This window comes from Chionomys nivalis, chromosome 2, assembly GCF_950005125.1.
Source record: "Chionomys nivalis chromosome 2, mChiNiv1.1, whole genome shotgun sequence".
NCBI classification, from domain to species: Eukaryota; Metazoa; Chordata; class Mammalia; order Rodentia; family Cricetidae; genus Chionomys; species Chionomys nivalis.
In genome coordinates, this window is record NC_080087.1 from 4,529,040 (window position 1) to 4,550,941 (window position 21,902).

Here is a 21,902-nt window from a genome sequence, read left to right on the forward strand (position 1 = left end):
TTCTTTGTCTGATGTGCCCCAACACCCCCTCCCCCAGACTTTCCATTCACCCACTCTCATGTAGGTGAGGCTTTCAAGGGTCAAGCTTACAAAGTGAAATGTGTTACTCATGCTTACATGTTTGTCCCTGTTGCCCTGGCTAGCACACAGCCATGCGGTTGTACCTGACTACAGGGGAACTGAGTAGTGATGGTTTGTTTTGTGCCGAGAGCAGTGGTTCTCAAACTTTGTAACACTGTGACCCTTTAGTACAGTGCCTCATGTTGCTACTTCATAGCTGTAATTTTGCTGCTGCTATAAATCATAATGTAAATATCTGATATGCAGGGTATCTCATATGCCTTCCCCCAAACCACAATAGTTTGGTGAGAAATAACGAACATCTCTTTCTCTGTGGATCTCAATCAGAAAACATTCACTTGCTTGGTCGCGGCATCTAACATGGAGGGCATAGCCACCCTCCTCACACATTCTCCTTATGGGGCCTGACGGAGGCTTCTCAGGCCCAGAGACCTCGGAGCTAAAGATGTACTGTTGGCTCCCACTGGGTCACAGAGCCCGAGTGTGGCCAGGTTACTGTAAGGGAAACTTCAGAAGCTGCTGGTTGGAGTTGGGAATATTTCTCTGATTTCACCCCGATTCTGCTCTTTTTTTTTTTTTTTTTTTTTTTTTAAGGTCCTTTGTTCTACCCTGTGTTTCCACTATGGCCACATGTGACATGGCTACTGAGGATATTAGAGTGGATGGCCCATCCCTGTGGGAGGTGCACCGCGTGAAGTGTGTGTGTGTGTGATAATCTTACGTAGACCTAAAGAAAATTTAGAATTATGATCAAGTCCTGACTATAGTATCCTGTGAGGCTTGATCATTTCAGGCAGCAGTCTTTGAACTGTTCTGGATGTAGAACTCAGACATATGGGCCATCTGTTCCTATCAGAGATTTCTCAGGGTTCTTCCTTGACCAGACCTGATTTTTCTTAACCTATAATGAATCCACAGCCTCTCATTTCCTGTGGAAACAAAAGCAAAACCTTTTCTCCAAAGTAACATATCTTCTGACTTAAAATTTAAAGTCAGAACTTAATCCAGCAGCATTTATAATCAGATATCTTTTGACAGCTTTTTCTCCTTCCTCAGTCATCAAATAATTTAAAGACAGCACAACATACAGTGTCCAGACTCTCTGTGTATTTTTCATCCTTATCTGACTTTATTTTAAACTCTATTTCTTTTATTTTTATTTTTATTTTGGCTTTTTGAGACAGGGCTTGTCTGTGTATCTTTGGCTGTCCTGGAATTCACTCTGTAGACCAGACTGTCCTTGAACTTGCAGAGATTCTCCTGCCTCTGCCTCCCAAGTGTTGGGATTAAAGGTGTGTGCCACCACACCAAACTACTCTCTTTTTTCTTTTAAGGAATTTATCCCTTTTCCCCCCAAGCCCTCATATATTTTTAAATATACAGTAAACCGTTTAGAGGTTTTCTTCATCTTTGAATATATCTCTACTGTATATCTCTCTTTTTTTGACCACATGAGTCTTTAGTTTTCTAAGCAATATGGCTAGGATTAAAGTCATGGCTTTGATGGCTGGATTCAGCCTATTTCTTAGCTATTTTTCTGAGGGTCTACCCTCATGGCTGAGGTACTGCCAGAGACATGTTTATTGCCACAGCTCCATGCTGTTTCAAGGTCCCTGCCATCACCAAAAAGTATGCAGTCAGCTTTTCATCAACATCATTTAAGCATTTTGTGGCAGGACCTTTTGAAAGAGATGCAAGGTTTTACAGCTAAAGCTGAGTCAGGAAGCCTCTCTTAAATGAGAGCACTTGCCTCTAACAAACAGAGCTCACCCAAGAAAGTGCTGCTATCAAGAAGCCGTGTCTAACTATTCTTTTCTGTCTAGAATAACTTCCTAAGTTCTCTCAGGCTTTATGTGGAGGTAGATGTCCACATTGGGTACCATTTGTTGACAGAAGTTTCTGTCCCACCAGATCCCACTGTCATTCAGTCCCAAAGGAATACACAGAGGTCTACATTAATCATAAACTGATAGGCATATTAGCTCAGGCTTCTTATTAACTCTTATAACTTATATGGTCTTTTATCCTGTCACTTGTATTATTTTTAATAAAATACTGATTGGCCAGTAGCCAGGCAGGAAGAATAGGTAGATGACAGCGACCGAGTAGGTAGTAGAGGCTTGACAACGAGAGTTATGGGAAGAGGAAAGTCTCAGTTTTCAGTCATGACCCAGCTGCAGAAGGAGCAAGATAGCAAGATGTGACTGCCTTGCAGAAAAAGATACCAAGCCACATGGCTAACACAGATGAGAATAATGGGTTAATGTAAGATATAAGAATTTATTAATGAGAAGCCTAAGCTAATAGACCAATCAGTTTGTTGGACCCTAGAGTCCAATCACTGAGGAGGAGTTGCCCCAAGAGATCATCTCTCACACCACAGCTGATGTAAAAGCATGAGGATTTTATTCTGTCATGAGAGGGTCTTTCAGCATTAGAGATGTCAGAAAGACCCCGGATAGCTGGTATAGGCTACTTTTAAAGGAAAAAGTCACAGAAGCAAGGGGAGGGGGGGTGACGGGGGGTTGTTCTTTGACTATTATGATTGGCTTATTCAAAAGGGTTATTACCAATAATTGGCTGGTGTAGAAGGGGCTGTGGGCCTCTTCCCACAGCCCAGCTCATGGCTGCCTAGCTAGCTTATGCCCCAAAATAATGACACACAAACTGTATTCTTTTAAACACTGCTTGGCCCATTTCTATTCATGTGTGTAGCACCCCAAGGAGCGCTTAACGGGAAGATTCTAGCCTACGTCCATCCTGGGTCGGAGCTTTATTGCATCTGCCGGGGAGAGGGGAGCATGGCGTCTGCTCCAGAGAGCAGAGCTGTCGAGTCTGAGCTCACTTCCTCTTCCTCCCAGCATTCTATTCTGTTTACTCCACCTATCTAAATTCTGCCCTATCAGATGGGCCAAGGCAGTTTCTTTATTAGCCAATGACCTTCCTCCATCAGGCTGGAGGTGGTTGCCAGATCAGATGAGGTAAGAGAAAACATCTGAGGGTCACTTTGCCCCTTTCCCAGGGACTGAGTCAAAACACCAGGAACTGAGTCAACACCTAAGGGTTATCTTGCCCCAATTTCTGGAGAACATTCACAAAGACTCGGGGAAAGGGAAAGTTCCCAACATTTCGGTATGTTCATGTGTAACTGTTAGGTCCTTGGTTCCCAGGAGGGAAGGGAATACTACTGCTGAGAGGCCTCAAACATGGCTTCAGAATTGTCTTAAAGTTTTACAAGTTTATAATTAATATATGACCCGCCCAGCAGGTCCTAAGTTATTCCAGGGTCTTGAAGAGGCACTATCTGAAAGACATTGGGGGGGGGGGAGGGGGAGAGAAACGGACACCAAGCGGTATTCCTTGTCAAGGCATCCCGTTTATTGAAGCAAGTTTCATGTCTTAAATACTCCTCAGAAAGGAGCTAGGGCAAGGGGGAACTGAGGAAAGGGGGAAGGGAAGGAGGGGCTCGGTAGCTAGGCAACTAAGTGGGGCAGTTTGGTAGCTAAGCAGGGCAGTTGCAAGGTCAGTGGCTAGAACACCTGCTGTTAATGATAAGCAGGAAGCCATGAAGACACTCTGTGGTGCTTTCCAGAGCTTGAGTCTCCACGGTCAGCACGTAATGTTTTTGCTAACTTTAAGTTTTCTTGTCTCAAGATTTTTCCTTCAAGGCCCTGTGAGATGTGAGAAAGGAGAAGCCTGAAATGGCTCCTGACATATGCTCCTTTTTTTTTTTTTTTTTTTTTTTTTTTTTTTTGTCACTCCTCGGCAAGAACAAAGTAAGCAGGTCTTTGACCTTAGACCACAGGGTCCCTGCCTTAGGCTATGTGGAGGGCAATCCTCATCTCCTGACACCATGCCATGTTGAGCCGGCCTGTACGGTCTCTGTATGATGTGCTGTTCAGGGGAGGGCTCCACAATATTCCTGTCATTGGGCCTCTGCGTGAATCATCAATGTTCAGGGGGGGCTCCACAATGTTCCCGTCATTGGGCCTCTGCGTGAATCATCAATGAAAAGACTGCGAAGAGCTTTTTTAGGAGGGAGGGCTGGAGAGTCATGAGACATGTTTTAACTTATTTTTTTTTCTACCAAAGATCCTGCTCCAAGGGTTCCAGGGTTGAGGAGGTGGGTTAGTAAGGTTAGAGAAGGGGTCAAAATCTAAAATTTTTAACATATGCATTAAACCCAAACATTTTACAGGGTTTGTCAAACTTTTTCCAATGTCTATAAGCAGTTACAAATATCATCAGGTCAATTCCAGTAAGAGTACAATGACAGACATTGTTGTTATTAAATACCATCAATTCCAGTCTCTGAGCAACAGTTAAAACCCCAATTTCCCCCTTCTTAAGTGAAGAGGGGTTAATATTTTAATCAAAATGAGTTCTGTGTCCCAAAGATTAAAACAGTCAGATGTTTAGTCTGCATCTTAGCTCCAAAGTGTCTCAGGGCAGGTGGGACTCCTGGGCGAGGCAAGCGGGACCCAGCCACCGGAAGCACATATTGGCAACCATCCCAGCGGGATCTCCTTGGACTCTTTGGAGGCAGAAGGACACCCTCAGAGTGGTGTAGCAGGCCCCGCCACCAGGCATTTCTCTCTGCGGGGGCAGGGAAGATGGATCAAGGACTCCTCCCCAACTCGGTTCTGGAACTCCTTTATGGGGTGTTTGCAGTTACGACATCATCATGTCCAGCTTATTTTCTTTCTGTGAAAAAAAAAGGCATAAACATATCCTCGACCCCAAATATATATAGGTCGGGTCTTTTCATTAATGCATTGTAAGGGCTTTTTTACCTTGCCTTAGTAAAGCTTGGTGTCATCATGTCAGATCCGTTTGTATCAAGATCTGTTTGCAATTTTTATAAGTTGCTTTAAAGGAGCCTTGGTACGCTCCACAAATATTTTTTTATTATTATTATTAACCATATATGCAGTTCTTCTATTGGAAGAGCCATTTGTAAAATTTAGCATAAAATCCTTTAAGGGATTTGTAGCTATAACATTAGCAAAATACAGTTGTGTGAATTGTAGCAATGATTATCTGGGAAAAGATTATTATTCTGGCCTTTGAATTGAGCAAATACAATTGTCCAGGAATCAATCTTAAAACTATTAATGAATCTATTGTTTAGTATAAGAAACATTGATCATAGTCAATATTCTGTTAAACCATCTCCCAGATTTTATCCTGCCCTTTTGTACCAGACAGGCTACTGTTTTAACTTAAGAGTTTAAAATCTTAACTGGCAAAACTGGAAAGGTTTAGCCATAAACAGCATTTTGCCTTTTCATAAAACTGTTGTAGAATAAGTTTTACATTTAATATATACATTTGTCATAGTTGAATTATAATTAATATACTGTACTTGTTGATTATTATATACTTTACTTGTTGATCTATACTTTACCTGTTTGCGTACCTGTTAGGCAGCTTCTTTAAGCTCTCTATTGGAAATTGGCTCATTGTTTTTTGTAAGAATTTTACCTAGCGGCTCAATATCTCCCATAAAAAAATGACAACCAGGGTTTTAACCATTGAATATCTAATTAAAAGTTTATAAGCTATCCTCCTCTTAAGTTCCAAGTCTGCCTTTCAGATAGGAAAATGGAAAAAGGAAGCATTTTAACTAATGATGTTGGCCTCATTAGACATCAACATGTAGAAGAATAAAAATAGATCCATATCCATCTCCATGTACAAAACTCAAGTTTAAATAAGTCAAAGGCCTCAGCATATAAAAATTACATTGAACCTCACAGAGAAAAAATTAGAAGTACACTTTGCCACATCTCAAACATAGCTTCAGTGGCACAAACATTCAGAGAAACAATTAGATCTCCTAAACTGAGAAACTTTTGTATAACAAGACTATAGAGTGGGAAAAGATCTTTACTTATCATAAACCGATTTTAAAAACATATGAAGACCCTGTCTCGAAAAACTCAAAAAAAAATATGAAGAACTCAGGAAATTAGTATCAAAAAATTAATCTAATAAAAATATTTGTTACAGACATAAACTGAAAACTCTTAACAGACGAACTTAAAAATGACTGAGAGACATTTAAAAAAATGTTTAAACAACATCTTTTAGCCATCAGAGAAATGAAAATCAAAACTCTGAGGTTTTATCTTATCCTTGTGAAAATGACCAAGATTAAAAATTACTATTAACAATTTATGTTTAAGAAAATGTGGGTAAGGAAAAAACTCCATTGCTGGAAATGTAAACTAGCACAGCCACTTTTGGATCATAGTATGGTTATTTTTTAAAATTAGGGAAATATCTATCTTAAAACTCAGCAATACCCCTTTTGGGTCTAAATACAAAAGTTGTTTAACCATACCATAAGGACCTGTGCTCAGCTATGCTTATAGCAGAATAACTTTATCATAGCCAGATTCTGAAAACAACCCAAATGTATCTCTTTTACACCTAGGATAAATGAGACATCATCCTTTTAAATAGCCATGAATACCACAAAATATCTTGGAGTAACTCTAAGCAAGCAGGACAGAAGTTTGGGTCCTGTCATCTCTGCTTATGAAGGGGGAACTGTTTTTTATTTTTAACCATTATCCCTTGTTAGAGTATAACTCTGGCCCTTGATAAATTTAGTAAGAGGTCTGAGTCTCAGCAGTGCACCCTGAAGCAACACCTGGCAGCAGGAAAGGAGTTTAAGCTGAAACAACTCGACTCCCACACAGGAGCAGACCGTACAAATGGAAAAACTTGTATGATAAGAGCTTTTACTCTTTTTTTTTTTTTTTTTTTTTTTTTGGTTTTTTCGAGACAAGGTTTCTCTGTGGTTTTGGAGCCTGTCCTGGAACTAGCTCTTGTAGTCCAGGCTGGTCTCGAACTCACAGAGATCCGCCTGCCTCTGCCTCCCGAGTGCTGGGATTAAAGGCGTGCGCCACCACCGCCCGGCGAGCTTTTACTCTTTTAAGAAGAAAAAATTTAAGACATTAGAAAATAAAAAGATCTCCCATTTTCTTGGGAAAATAGAAGAAACACAGCAAAAATGACAATCTCATTGAAAGCAATCTACAGATTTAGTGTAAATGTCCATTAAAAATTATAGCAACATTTCTCATAGAACTCGAAAGAACAATCCTCAACTTTATAAGGAAAAGACAAGAACTCAGGATAGCCTAAACAATTTTTAGAATCCTCTGAATGTATTACAATCTTTGATTTTAAAACTTTTCCATAGAACCATAGTATTGAAATTAACCTACCTTGGATAAAAATTTATATGCCTACAAACTAAAGATTTTTTACCAAGAAGCAAAATTTTAAAATGGAAAAGAAGCATATTTACCTTTCTTTTACTGTCCTGAAGCTGTAGTTTCTTGAGGCTAGTTTCCTTCTTGCAAACCTGCCTGGCAGTTTTTCCTCCATATGGCAGGGGGTTGTTCTTTAACTATTATGATTGGCTTATTCAAAAAGGCTATTACCAATAATTAGCTGGAGAGTGGTTGCCAGATCAGATGAGGTAAAGGGAAACTTCTGAAGGTCACTTTGCCCCTTCCCAGGGACTAAGTCAAAACATCAGTAACTGAATCAACACCTAAGTGTTATCATGCCCCTATTCAGGGAGATGGAAAGTTTCCAACATCTCAGTATGTGCATGCATAGCTGTTATGTCCTTGGTTCCCAGGGGAGGTGGGGAAGTACTGAGAGTCATCAGAAATGGCTTCAGATTTTTCTTAAAGTTTTACATTTCCCCCTCTTATTTGGCCGAATATCCCAATCCTGGGATATTAGTAAATTTGGGGGACTAATTGGATCAGTACACAGAAATTAGCAGTATCATCAGAGATACAGGGGTTAAACCAATGTTGTAGGCTCATCATAGATCAATAGAGGGCACCAGGTACCAGTTTCCTGTCCTCTTGGGATTTGGGAGAGTTAGGTTACACAGGTACTGATATTGAGGGGTTGGAGTCCCCAAACATACTTTTGTTAAGGTTAACTTTTTCTGTTGCCCCCATCTACAGGACGTATGAGTGTTGAAACTGCCAGATGAGGCTGTTTTCTCATAATAGGGAGATCCTGCTGACAGGCATAGCCAGCAAGATTGTGTCAAACTGGGGTCAGTATTATTTAGCAAGAAAAAGGCTCCCTGTACAAGGTTGAATACTCCTTGGCTGGTGGTGGGAGGTGCCAGCAGAGAAGCAGGGAGAGTAGCTTAGTCCAGTATAATTTTTACGAACAGTTATCCAGTTCCAAGAAGAACTAGGTTTTCAATAAGCATTCCCAGTAGTTTTACATTTTTAGGCACCACAGAATAAAAATCTAGCTTTCCCAGGTAACAATGTAGGGAACCTGGTCTGGGTGGCCATGTGGGCAAATTTAGAAGATTTTTTCCTTGACCTGTAAGGTAGTATCCAAGTTAAATGTCCCGTCCCGCAGCCAGCCCACCTCAAAAGAGGGCCATTCTGAGGAACAGAACATCTGCCAGCGTTTCTTCTGGATTTTTACAGATTAATTATGAGCTTGATCTTGAACCTCCTTCCAGTGATCTACAGTCAGGGTTAAAGGGGTAGTTAACTGTTGTCCCATTTTATCAAAGACAAACTGATACACAAGAACAAAAATACAAAAAGACAGACACAAACTCAAATTCAGAAGCTGGTACTCTCACCATCACCCTGATGCAGAACTGAAAATCACAAGAACAAAAAGACAGACATAGACTCAAAATCAGAAGCCGCGCGGCAGCAAATCCAAAAATACAGATGGAGGATCACACCTACCCCGGGGACTAGGGCGAGCGACCTGGTCACTCCTCCCTCCCACAAATGCCCATGAAACGTCTTTCAGGGCTCAGAGCCAGAGGTCTGGGGCACGTCTACCCCCTCTCTTGGTCCTGTTTCAATACAGACCCTGCGCAGGTACAATTTTTAAATTACTGATTCACAATTACACAGAAACAGAAACACAATACACAAACAGACAGACATAAAAATGAGCTCATTCAGGATCTCCTGTTTACCAAATGCTTGCCCCATGCTTGGGGGTGAATTTCTGGCCCTGTCAACACCAACCAGGGCATTTTTCATCAATAAAACACAAGAAGTTTATTAAATCTTTCTTTTTAACTCTTATTCCTCTCTCCCTGAATGATTGCTTAAATTCTTGTCTGAATTTCTATTCCTTTGAAAATGCCCATGTCTATGGGGCGACAATGAACCTGCGCCTACCTCGTCCTGCAGATCTGTCCGAGAACTACAGCTGCAGAACCTCCTTTATTTCCTTGTCCCGGGGTGCGCTCCGTCGCCCAATCGGAGGCCGTGCTTCAAGTCCCTGGTTTGGGCGCCACTTGACCCGCCCAGCAGGTCCTAAGTTATTCCAGGGTCTTGAAGAGGCACTATCTGAAAGACATTGGGGGGGGAGGGGGAGAGAAACGGACACCAAGCGGTATTCCTTGTCAAGGCATCCCGTTTATTGAAGCAAGTTTCATGTCTTAAATACTCCTCAGAAAGGAGCTAGGGCAAGGGGGAACTGAGGAAAGGGGGAAGGGAAGGAGGGGCTCGGTAGCTAGGCAACTAAGTGGGGCAGTTTGGTAGCTAAGCAGGGCAGTTGCAAGGTCAGTGGCTAGAACACTTGCTGTTAGTGATAAGCAGGAAGCCATGAAGACACTCTGTGGTGCTTTCCAGAGCTTGAGTCTCCACGGTCAGCACGTAATGTTTTTGCTAACTTTAAGTGTTCTTGTCTCAAGATTTTTCCTTCAAGGCCCTGTGGGATGTGAGAAAGGAGAAGCCTGAAATGGCTCCTGACAAATATAGACCTCGGTGTATTTATTTGGGACTGAACGGCTGTAGGACCAGGCAGGACAGAAACCTCAGGCAACAGGGGTGAAAGTTGAGAAATCAGAGAAGCAATGCAGCCAGCCACTAGAGAGACCTTTTACCTCTACCGAATCCTCAGACCAAAAGGGCAATCCTGTCTTCAGACAGGGCCCTCTGACTGCACCTTCAGACTGCTTCAGACTGCTTCTCCAGACTGCATCCTCAGACTGCCTCTGAGCTCCGGTCTTCTCCCACGTTACATTCCTTTCTCCACCCAGCCATATCCCTTTCTGTCTCCCTAGTGCTGGGATTAAAGGGTAAACCACTGCTGTCTGGCTCTGTTTCTCTTTTGGATTAGATCAACTTCACGTAGTGAAGGGTGGCCTTGAACAGTGATCCATCTGCTTCTGTCTCCTGAGTGCTGGGATTAATGGTGTGTGCTGCTACTGCCTGGACTTATGGCTAATTAGTGATTTAACTCTGCACTCTGATATTCAGGCAAGCTTTATTTGTTAGATTACAAACAAAATATCACCACAACATGGACTAAAAGTAATTTGTTCTTTTATCCAAAAACAATTCGTGACAGGATTAATCCCTGTAGCCCTAACTGTCCAGGAATTGCTTTTATCTAAAAGGCCAAGTCTTGACCATTCTTTGTGCCTGACTTGGGCACCTTGAGACGTCTGAGCCCAGCCTGGAAGCCTCCATGCTTCTGCGCACTTTCTGCTTCTCTCTGCTCTCACATTGACTCATTAGGCTTATGTGTGGGCTGCTAACTTGCTTTCTGATAATTTCCTGTAGAGCTCAAGTCAGGCTTCCAGGTTCTTAGAAAGTCTTAGCATGTGTTTTGTTAGTATGACATGAACATTGGGCTCTCCTGGGTCTTGTGGGACTTTCTTTGCCTCCAACTTGGTCAGGTTACCCAGCAGTGAACCACAGTATCACCAAATCCTCTTTCGAGGTGTCTGGTTATGTGTTGGTATGGAGAAGTGTGGAAAGTAAACTCAGAATGTCAGTAGTTTAACACAGCCAAGTCCATTTGCACACAGACAACGCCTGCTCTGGGGACTGTCTTAGACCACGCCTGTGCACCAGTGGGGTAACTGTTCTGGAGCTCTACTTGCTGGAGCTTTGCTGCTCAGTTGCCCCGACTTGTAGAGTGCTGGGAAGTGTAGGTCTTGTTACATTCCCGTGACTCTAGGGAAAAAGCCGAAAGTATTGGGTGAGAAACCGATAGATAACTGCTAGGCTATTGATCAGAAATACAAGTGTGTTCACATAAAACTAGCTCTGTCATGACAATCGGTTTTAGGGGCCCATCTGAGCTCTGGTCAGAGAGGACAGACTGTTAGCCAACCCAGGGCTCTGCAGCTACAAGTGTGTGTGTCTCTCAGCCTTCCTGTAGAATGACCTGGTTTTCCAGATTTCCCCACATCTCTGACTGCTGCACACTGCTGCCCCTACGAGAAGCAGGTGCTACAGCTGAGAAGGTCAAGCATCAGCAGCACAGAGAGGTTGCAGCAGCAGTGTGAGCTGTACCAGGTTGATGACAGGGCTTTGGACCCCAGACTGACCTCTTGAAGACAGCCATGTGTCTGCACAGTTGGGCTTCCCTTCCCTTGATGTTCAAGGCTGTCTCCTATGACTGTTTCACACTGGACAGCCACTTTCCCTCTCGTGAGATCTCAGCATACTAAGGTGGATCTATACTTACTCCTACTTGGAAACAGTTTCAGGAATGCCAGATGCTGAATGCCAGGGGCTGTTTGGTTTGCTTTTTGTTTTTACTTCTAAGATCTGTGACAGTACAAGATTTCTACAAGGTCAGACTCATCAAATTTCCAGCATGAGACCTCATCCCTACATGAGGAACTATTGGCGACTGATAGCTTCTAGGGGAGAGTCAATTTTCTTTGGTGGTGTGGCCCCTGGGAGTTTGCTCATGCCCGGCTGAATAGCCACAGACCCATGCTCATGGGTTATTTCAAAGAACAAAAAGGAAGAGGACAGGAAGATGGGAGGAGCATCTGATGGTAGGAAAGTCCAGTAGGAGTTGAAGGAGAAAGGAGAAAGACTGGATATGATCAAAATACATTGTATAACTGTATGGAATTCTCAAGGAATAAATTAATCATACTATATTTAAAAGATGTGGCACTTTCTGTGACATTTATTCTTGGTAATCGACTTTGACCACATCTGGACTTTACTAAAGCCCAAGTAGCTGGGCACACCTGTGAGAGGTTTTTATTCTTAGTCATCTGAAGTGAGAAGACACACTTGTAACCTGGGCCACACTTCCTCATGGTAGCCTATAGAAACGACATGGAAGAAAGAAGTTCTTTGTCTTCTGCTTGCCCTCACTCTGACTTGACTTCATCCCATCATGGGCACGAAGTGCCTACTTTGGCATCCTGGCATATACTGAAGACCGTCTGATACATTCAGCCTTGTGAACTGAACACTACTGGATGTGTGGACTTCCAGAGTTGGCTTAGCTAGACTACAGCCACTTCAATAAAACCTCTGTCTATATTGATTGGTTCTCCCAGTTCTGTTGCTTTAGAGAATCCTGACCAACACAGTGTCCTTAAGTTTTTTTTTTTAACCATATTTCTTCTCTACCAGTCCTATTTATGTGTGTATGGTATATGCTCAAGTGTGGTGAGTATGAGTTGGTATGTATGTGTGTGCCCATGACCATGTGTGTTTGCATATGTGTTTGGACTCTTACCGTAGAATTTCCTGCACTTACTGTCTTCCTCAGAGGCTTGCCTTCCCTGCTCCACCTGAGATGTGGGGTCTTGTAGAGTGTTACTGTCATGCCTCCTTTCATATTCCCGTGTGTTTAGACTCACCCATCCTACCAGTCCCTGGATGCTAAGAGCAGCACGAGGCATTCAGATTGCTACTCTCTGAATTTACACCCCATGGGGTAGGAAACTGGCTCCTGTTTCTTCCCATGTGATTGCTAGAAAGTTGGAATCAGAGCCTAGAGAATGCCACATGGAAGCTTTGCATCTAATCATCACATTCCCAAGTTAATTTATGATACTACATGCTGTTCTGTCTTAGAAACAGCAGCCTAGTTGCTTAGGCCAACAACCTAGGAAGCATGTTAGACTTCCCCAATTAGCCCCTAGCCCTTACAGATTCATCCGTGTTGCAGGGCATTGTTCCTGTCTCACCTACTGTGGTCCTAAGCTTGGGTATGCTAGGAGCTGGCCTCAGCAGAACCATAGTGTTGCCGAGTGTGTTCACTGTTAGAAACCCTAGCGTCTGTGGATCCATCTTTCAGTGTCTCTAAGCAGATATCTGTTTCCATAGCCAGGGCGGGCTTGCAGATTCCTGCCCTCACTGTCAGACAAGAGTTGTTCTTTAGAAGCAAATCTGTGGCTGATGGAAGACACCAGCACCAGTCCCAGAAACAAAACCTCTAGCTATATAGGGCATTCCAAGCTGTGGTAGCTGGGGTTTGGGGAGATTGGAGAGTTTATATTCTAATTTAGTTCACACTGCTAATCCACAAGGCAACTGTTTGAACTGGAGGAAGAGGCAGGTTGCCTGAAGAAGAGGGATAGTACAGGGCCCTTAGTCACAGATATGCACAAGTGCCTGCCCTGTGTTGGTCCCTCGTGAGTGTGTATGGGTGCCTGCTGTGTGCCAGGTCTGGTCTGTGGTCATCTTGTGCTACAGTTTCATAGGCGTGTTCTTTAGTAGACTAGTGGTAGTTTGAGCTGGGTATAAAACTGAGGTCTTTGAAACTGAAACTGCTAAAGGAAATGGTAGAGCATAAACTTCACTTAAGGGCGCAGGGAAGACTGCATAACTCTGACAGTGCAGTGGCTGAAAATCTTTGCTAGCTATGTGTTTGATCAGATTATCGTGTGGGATATACAAAGGATCCACCCCCCCCCCAAAAAAAACCTAAACAAACTACCCAATTAAAAATGGCCTATGGAACGGAACAGAGTTCATGGAAAAAGTTCACCTGTTTATACACGTCTAGTGAATACTAAAAACGTGTTAACATCCTTTGCTACCCGGGAAGTGCAGATTAAAACTACGTTGAGATTCCACCTCGTTCCAGCCATGGTGGCCACCACCATGAGCACAAATGACAGCAAATGCTGGTGTGGATGTGGAGACTGGAAATGCTTAGCTGCTGTTGGTAGGAGGGTGAGCTTGTGCAGCTGCTGCGGAAATCAGCCTGGCAGTTCCCAAACAAACACAAGACTGCATATGATCCAACTGTACCGGAATGGAACATATCCAAAGGACTGTGCATCCTACTGCAGACACTGGCACATCTCTGTTCATTGCCGTTCTGCTCACAGCAGCAAATGGAACTAGCCTAGATGTCCATTTACCAACGAATGGATAAGAAGGATGTGGTGCATGTGCACAATAGAATTTTACTCAGAGCAGTGGATGGAACTGGAAAATGCATTAAGATAACTGAGGCCCTGGAGGTCAAACACTGCATGTCCTCTGATACGGAGTACCGCTTTGATTTCTGAGATTTGTTAGTTTAACCTGGAATGTCGGTAGAGACCTGGACTAGAATGGATCATGGGGATGGGAGAAGAGGCATCACGGGAGGTGGGGAGGGTAGAACATAGAACATGTGTGATCTGAAATGGAGGGAGTCCTAGGGATGCCCGGAGTGTGCCGTGACTGGTCATACTGCATTCATAGGAAGCTGGCAGATTTCTGATGCTCAGGCCCCAGTTTAATTATTTTTATTTGCATGTATTAACTAGACAGTGATGATTTTCCTGGTGACATTTTACACACGTGTATGTTTTGATCATATTCACATCTCCCACACCAACTAATTGCACCCTCTTCCCAATTAGTTCTTCTATTTTTAATATCATTTTTTTCTGTGGCCCAATAAGTGTTTACAGGAGCAAGGGTGAAAGGCTATTCACAGAAACATGGGCCCCTTACCAGTAATGTAGCCACTAAAGGAAGCGTCTCTCTTTTCCCTAGCAGCTATTAACTATAAATTACCTATAAATCCCGAGGAAGAGGTGGGGACTCATGAACACCCTCCTCCACGACAGAATCTTGACAGGCTCAGTTTCACATAGATAATCACAGATGCTGTGGATTCGCAAGAGGGCGTTGGCCATGTCCTGCAGAAGACTGTTCCACAACATTCCACCTCTTTCTCTGGCTCTTACCTTCTTTCCTCTCTTTGACATCCCTGAGCCTTGGAGGAAGTAATACAGATGTCTCTTAGTGACTGGTCATTCAACAGTCACTTGTATTTAGTCTCTGCAGTGACTGCTGCCCACTTTAAAAGGAAGCTTCCCTGAGCACAGCTGAGAGCAGTGTTAGCCCGTGAGCATAAACAGATAGTTAGAAGGCAGTTCCCCAGGCCCAGCATGCCCATAAAAATTAAACAGCAGCATTAGCTCTTATAGTCTTGGGCTGCAATATGTTATATTTTAAAATACATGAGCATAAATTAGAATCACCTGTAATGGGCACTGCAGGAACAGGGGCACATGATTTCATCAAACATGGACATGCAGCCAGCACACTTGTTTTACAAGGTTTACTGTAAAGGCCCAGAAATCAGTTACTCTGTATTTTATTTAAATCTCACTGTTTGTAGTTCTCAGCAAGAATGTTTGTTCTTAGAGACACTTTCCCTTCCAATGACAAGGTTTTTTTTTAATTATTTTTATTCTTTTTTAATTAAAATTTCCACCTGTCCCCATTCCCCATTTCCCTCCCCCTCCTCCCAAATATTGCCCCTCCCCCCACTCCCCTTTCCCTATCCCCACTCCTCTTCTCCTCCCCCCACTCCATTCCCCCTCCCTCTTGATACTGAAGAGCAGTACAAATTCCCTGCCCTGCGGAAAGACCAAGGTCCTCCCACTTCTATCTAGGTCCAGGAAGGTGATCGTCCAAACAGGCTAAGCTCCCACAAAGCCAGTTCATGTATTAGGATCGAAACCTAGTGCCATTGTCCTTGGCTAAACTTTCATTATTTGCAGACGATATGATAGTGTACATAAGCGACCCCAAAAACTCCAGCAAAGAACTCCTACAGCTGATAAACACCTTTAGTAGCGTGGCAGGATACAAGATCAATTCCAAAAAATCAGTTGCCCTCCTATACACAAAGGATAAGGAAGCAGAGAGGGAAGTCAGAGAAGCATCACCCTTCACCATAGCCACAAATAGCACAAAATATCTTGGGGTAACCCTAACCAAGGAAGTGAAGGATCTATTTGACAAGAACTTTAAGTCTTTGAAGAAAGAAATTGAGGAGGATACCAGAAAATGGAAGGATCTCCCTTGCTCTTGGATAGGGAGGATCAACATAGTAAAAATGGCAATTCTACCAAGGGCAATTTATAGATTCAATGCAATCCCCATTAAAATCCCATCAAAATTCTTCACAGATCTTGAGAGGACAATAATCAACTTTATATGGAAAAACAATGACAAGGTTTTAAAGACTGGACTAGGATGTGATCAGCTCTGTTGATAGCAAGGTGTGGGCATCGTGATGACCAGAAACCACCTGCTTCAAAATCTGTTGGGTGTGCCATCAAGTACATCTGTGCTCACAGTGGGATGTGGGGAGGAGTGGCATCAAGGAATCTTCCAGCCTACTGCCACATTGGTCTATCCAATAAAGTAAATATCTGAAGCATTTTTGTTAAAATATGCTTGGTGATACTTAGCCACGAACCACAGATGTTGTAGCCCACAGTAAACTAACTCTTACTAGAGAACTGAGATATTTAAGTGCATCCCAGGGCTGCTCTGAGGGTTCCTGGTTCTTACTCCACTTGTCTCAAATATAGTTTCTATTGCTGTGAAGAGACACCACAACCATGGCAGTTCTTATAAAGAAAAAAACATTTAATTGGGGTGGCTTACAGTCTCAGAGGTTTAGTCCATCATCATCATGGTTCAGCATGGTGGCATGCAGGCAGACATGGTGCTGGAGAAGGACCTGAGAGTCTTACATCTTGACTGGCAGGCATCAGGAAGTAGTCTGGACACTAGGCATGGCTTGAGCATATATGAGACCTCAAACCCCACCTCCACAGCGACACACTTCCTCCAACAAGGTCATACCTATTCCATAAAGCCACACCTCCTAATAGTGCCACTCCCTGTGATCTTATGGGGACCAATTATATTTGAATTACCACACCACTTACGCAGGCGCCTCCTTCGGGCCAGGTCACTGGTCGGTGGCTGTTCACCTTCCTGGTTCTGAAAGAGACCGAGAAGGTGGAGGAAGGCCTGTGAAGTGGAGACCATGGGAAAGCAGTAGAGGTCATTCCGTGTTCACTGGTTCCTTTTCCGTTTGGGGGGAGGTGGGGATGAGTGGGTAAGTGTGATATGTGTACTCATGCTAATAGTGATGAATTAACTAGACTTTCATGCTGGCCTGCCCTCACCTTACACTTGCTTTGTATTTTCAGATTGATAATGGACACAGTTCCAGAGATGCCCTCCACTGATGCCCACTCCAGTGATATCGTTGCAGAAAGATACCTGATTGAGTCCAAGAAGTCCACAGCCCATGTTCCACTTGCTTGCAGCACACAGTACTGTGCTTTTCCTTTAGATGGGAACCATCTCTGTGTGTGGAGCCCCAGGGACCCTTCTCACCAGGCAGGTCACAAACCAAGGGTGTTCTTGTGAGATCCAGGGTCACAGAGACCTCGCCTTGTCTCTTAATTTCTCCCATATTCTGGAAATGTTAGCAACCATGGAGCCGACTGTGAACTATGACAGAGGGATGTTGAGAAACAATCATTGTGTTAAGTTCTTATTTTTACAATATAAATGGGCTGGAATTAACTTACTTTTCTTTTTTGATTTTCTCAAGGTAGGATTTCTCTGTGAGCTGTCCTAGAACTTATTCTGTAGACCAGGTTGGCCTTGAACTCACAGAGATTTGTCTGCCTCTCCCTCCTGAGTGCTAGGATTAAATGTGCCTGCTATCCCTGTGTGATGGAATTGACTTTCTTTAAAATTCTTTAGTGAATATGAACAAGAAAAAGCTCATCCTAACTCAAGGAAGCCTCCTCCATTCATACTTAGCTTGAGCTTTCTTGCTTTGCAGTGACGAATAAAATGTTTAGGAGAAAAGTGTCACTTGGGAAACCGTGGCCAGGCCAGGTCTCTTCTCCTACCAAACGCAACACCATCTTGACTTCCGGCAGTGAGGCACATTTTCCTCATGTTTTAACTTGATGGGAATGGAGCTTCTCGTACATTCTGCTGTAGCTAGAAGAGTCCTGAACCTCTTCGTGTTCACGGCTTACAGTACACCAAATAGACCATTTTACCCAGTACTGTTGGTGGGAGTTTGATTTCTTTGATCTGTTTGTTTACTTGTTTCTTGCCGTTTTCTGGGGGCCCACATGGAAATGGTTGAGTTACAGGAGATGTACAGACTTAATAGATATTACTCGGGAGTTTCTCAAGTGACTATAAAGCCGTGTCTTTGCTGATGGTCAGAGCCACAGCTGACCACACTTGACCCTTTCATGTTAGCCGTGATGGACATAGCAGTCCCCCGTTACACAATTCTTTCATGCATTATGATGACTACGAGTCAGAGTCTTATTGCGTGATGAGTGGCCACTTAGATATGCACTTTGCTGGAGTGTGTGTCCAGGGCCTTCCTCTTTTGCTGGATCGCTTGAATTTTTGTTTGTTTGTTTATTTTTTCTGTTAGGTTATCTGTATTTTTCATGTTGGTGTGAAGAAGATATTTATAGATTGTTCAGGATGAACTTACTTCTTCAGATAGAATTTATGTTTGCTTCTGGTAGCTTGCCATGATAAGGGCAGAAGTTTCTTTGCTTCTTGTATTTGGTCTTTTTTGGATTCCTATTCTAAGGCTGGATGTTGGTAGCATGATGCTCTTGTCCTAGTGTGTTGAATTCTAGCAGAAATGTGTTTATCTATCCATCCATATTTTTTTTCTTATATCTCCTACGTTAAGGCACTTAACTTGATTTCGGGATTGCTATATAAGACCAGCATGACAGAATGAACAGTCTGTCCCTCCTCTTATATAGTATTTTGATATGTCCTTGAAAAAGATGCATTTGATTATATTGTATCTCAGTTCTTAGGTCTTTTAATGTTTAATATCTAAGCTTCTCAACTGTGTTTTATAGAATGTCTGACCATCACCTTTGAGGGAGATTTTCTTTCTTTCTGGGAGTACTAGGAATCAGACCCAGGACTTTATGGATTGTAGGCAAATGCTCTACCTGGGCTACAGCCCCAGCCCTTGGGGATGATGTCATTGTGGGACAGGTGCCTACAGGTTCTGTGATCATTTTCTCATGATATCATAGTTTTTCAGCACTTTTATGTCTTCAAGAAAAGCCAGGGATGGAGAGATGGCTCAGAGGGTAAGAAGCACTGGCTGCTCCTCCAGAGGTCCTGAGTTCAATTCCCAGCAACCACATGGTGGCTCACAACCATCTGTACTGAGACCTGGTGCCTTCCTTGTCTGCTTAATAAAAAAACCTTTTTTAAAAAAAGCCATTAAGTCTTGTATGTCTTCCAGTTTTCTTGTCTTTCTCACCGAGAATCATGTGCCATTAGACAAGCCTGTGTTACTAGGAGTGGAGTGTTTCTTGTCCTGTCCAATAATACCCCTCATCCCAAATTGCTTATTGTCAACTTCTGTGCACTTGAACTTCCAAAGGACTGAAGCACCCCAACCTCCTGGCCCCTCACCCCATCTTCCATTTGTACACCTTTCCCTTTTCTTTTGACTATGGGGAGTTTGTTTGTCCCCTCTCTCTGTCTACAACAGATTTGCTAATTTTCTAGCCTACAAGTTCTCATTGCTAGTGTTTCTTCCACACTCATACACACATACATCCCAGTATCCCTCTGCTTGGACTTGAGTACTGGTTTCAGTGTCTTGGCACGTTTGCTGTCCAGTCTCCTTGTATAGAGTCTGCAGCAGTCTCAAGCCACACACCCTACATCCTTACTTGTTGTCGTAGCCAGCAGAGCCTCTGTATCCCTTCTGTCTGATGGTCCAAATGTGCTCATCCTCTGCCAGCTCCTCTCTTCTTAGCTGTCAGTATAGCCAGCAGCTCTTCTGCATCCATTGAGTACTCAGTACACATTTGTTAACACATAGTAAGGAAGAGAAGCATGAGTCCCTGCCTCGTTGTAACAATGCATGATAACAACCAGTAGTGATGCAGTCACTTGATGGAAGAATCAGCATTGCATGCGGGGAGTTTTGATGAATTAAAAGCCAACGTGTGTAGTAAATACATTTAAAAGCCCAGGTTTGAAATTATATTGTTTATCTATATATTTTCGATGTTATAATCAACCTATTTGTTTTTTCAGCTCCTCACCTTACAAGGACACCATCAGCTGATTACCGCAGTGGCGTTTGGAAATCAAATAGATCCACATCAACTCTGCTCTGCCTCCCAGGATTGTATTATAATGTGGAATATGGACGAATGCAGAGAGAAGACACTCAAAGGTAAGCAGAGATGAGAAGCACAGCTCAGCAACATTCAGGTGGAGAGGTGTTGGTGATGCATCTGCGTGTAGGGAGAGTGCTCACTGCTGTCCTAGTCAGTCTGTCTTCAGCTTGACACGGTCTAGAGTCATCTGAGGGAACCTCAGTTGAGGAAAAGGCCTCTGTAAGATTGGTCTCTAGGCAGACATGAGGGCATTTTCTTGATTGGTATAGAAAGGCCCAGACCATAGTTGGTGGTGTGGTCCCAAGCAGGTGGTCGGGGGGTATTAAAAAAAAACTTATCAAGCCACGAGAAACAAGTCAGTAATAAGTGTTCCATCATGGATTCTGCATCAGTTCCTATCTTGAGTTCCTGCCCTGACTTTCCTGGACAATGACCTGTAAGGTGTAAGATGAAATAAATCTTCCATCCCTATTCTTTTGGCCATCACATTTTATCATGGCAACAGAAGTCCTAATTAAGACACCTTCCATGGAGGAGACCATGGTTTAATCCTAGCACCACGCAGGGAGTGAACCGTTTCTGTAAGTACACTTGTAACATCAGGAGTTGGGCCTTTTACAGTCCTTTCAATGCTGCAGGTGTCTAAATAAATGCACCTTGACACCAACCCCGCGGACCTTTGCTGTGTGATATACAAGTGCAGAGGCTTGTTGGTATTGATATTTAGACCTCCAAGGATCCGTGGGCAGTTTGGGGTGTCTTACTTCATTCCTGTGTAGATAACCTCAGTGCTTGCTGTGTTTCATGTTGCAAACACAGTGGCGAAGGGGCAAGGCTTGCTCTCTGCAGGGACATTTCCCACTTAGACTGGACAGATGACAGCATGCTTTCACCCAGGCGACTTCTGCAGAACTGTGACTGCAGCTGAAGAGGGGAGACTCAGCTGGGGCTGGGGTAGACACGGAAGGACGTGGCTGCAGGGACTGGGTGCAAAGAGCCTGGCCAGCAGGGACTGAGGAAGTGTGTGTGATAAGAGCTTTCCCAGCTGAGGCTGATGGCTCAGGTGGGCCCACGTCCCAGATGTGTGTTTATCGGATTGTGTTTAGAGATGCCGAGTAACATCCCAGATGTGTGTTTATAGGATCGTGTTTGGAGATGCCAGGTAACATCCCAGATGTGTGTTTATCGGATTGTGTTTAGAGATGCCAGGTAACATCCCAGATGTGTGTTTATAGGATCGTGTTTGGAGATGCCAGGTAACATCCCAGATGTGTGTTTATCGGATTGTGTTTAGAGATGCCAGGTAACATCCCAGATGTGTGTTTATAGGATCGTGTTTGGAGATGCCAGGTAACATCCCAGATGTGTGTTTATCGGATTGTGTTTAGAGATGCCAGGTAACATCCCAGATGTGTGTTTATCGGATTGTGTTTGGAGATGCAAGGTAACATCCCAGATGTGTGTTTATCGGATCGTGTTTGGAGATGCCGAGTAACATCCCAGATGTGTGTTTATAGGATCGTGTTTGGAGATGCCAGGTAACATCCCAAATGTGTGTTTA

At 43.4% G+C, this 21,902-nt stretch overlaps 1 protein-coding gene across 1 annotated transcript in view; it reads left to right on the top strand.

The window, feature by feature from the left end:
* The first annotated feature begins 17,345 nt into the window (after positions 1 to 17,345).
* The window catches only part of Wdr27 (WD repeat domain 27), a 64,330-nt gene continuing 59,773 nt past the window's right edge, over positions 17,346 to 21,902 (top strand). The window contains exons 1-2 of the mRNA XM_057753562.1: positions 17,346 to 17,531; positions 20,256 to 20,397. Coding sequence (XP_057609545.1) covers positions 17,346 to 17,531; positions 20,256 to 20,397 — 328 coding nt within the window. The remainder of the gene's footprint in view (positions 17,532 to 20,255; positions 20,398 to 21,902) is intronic.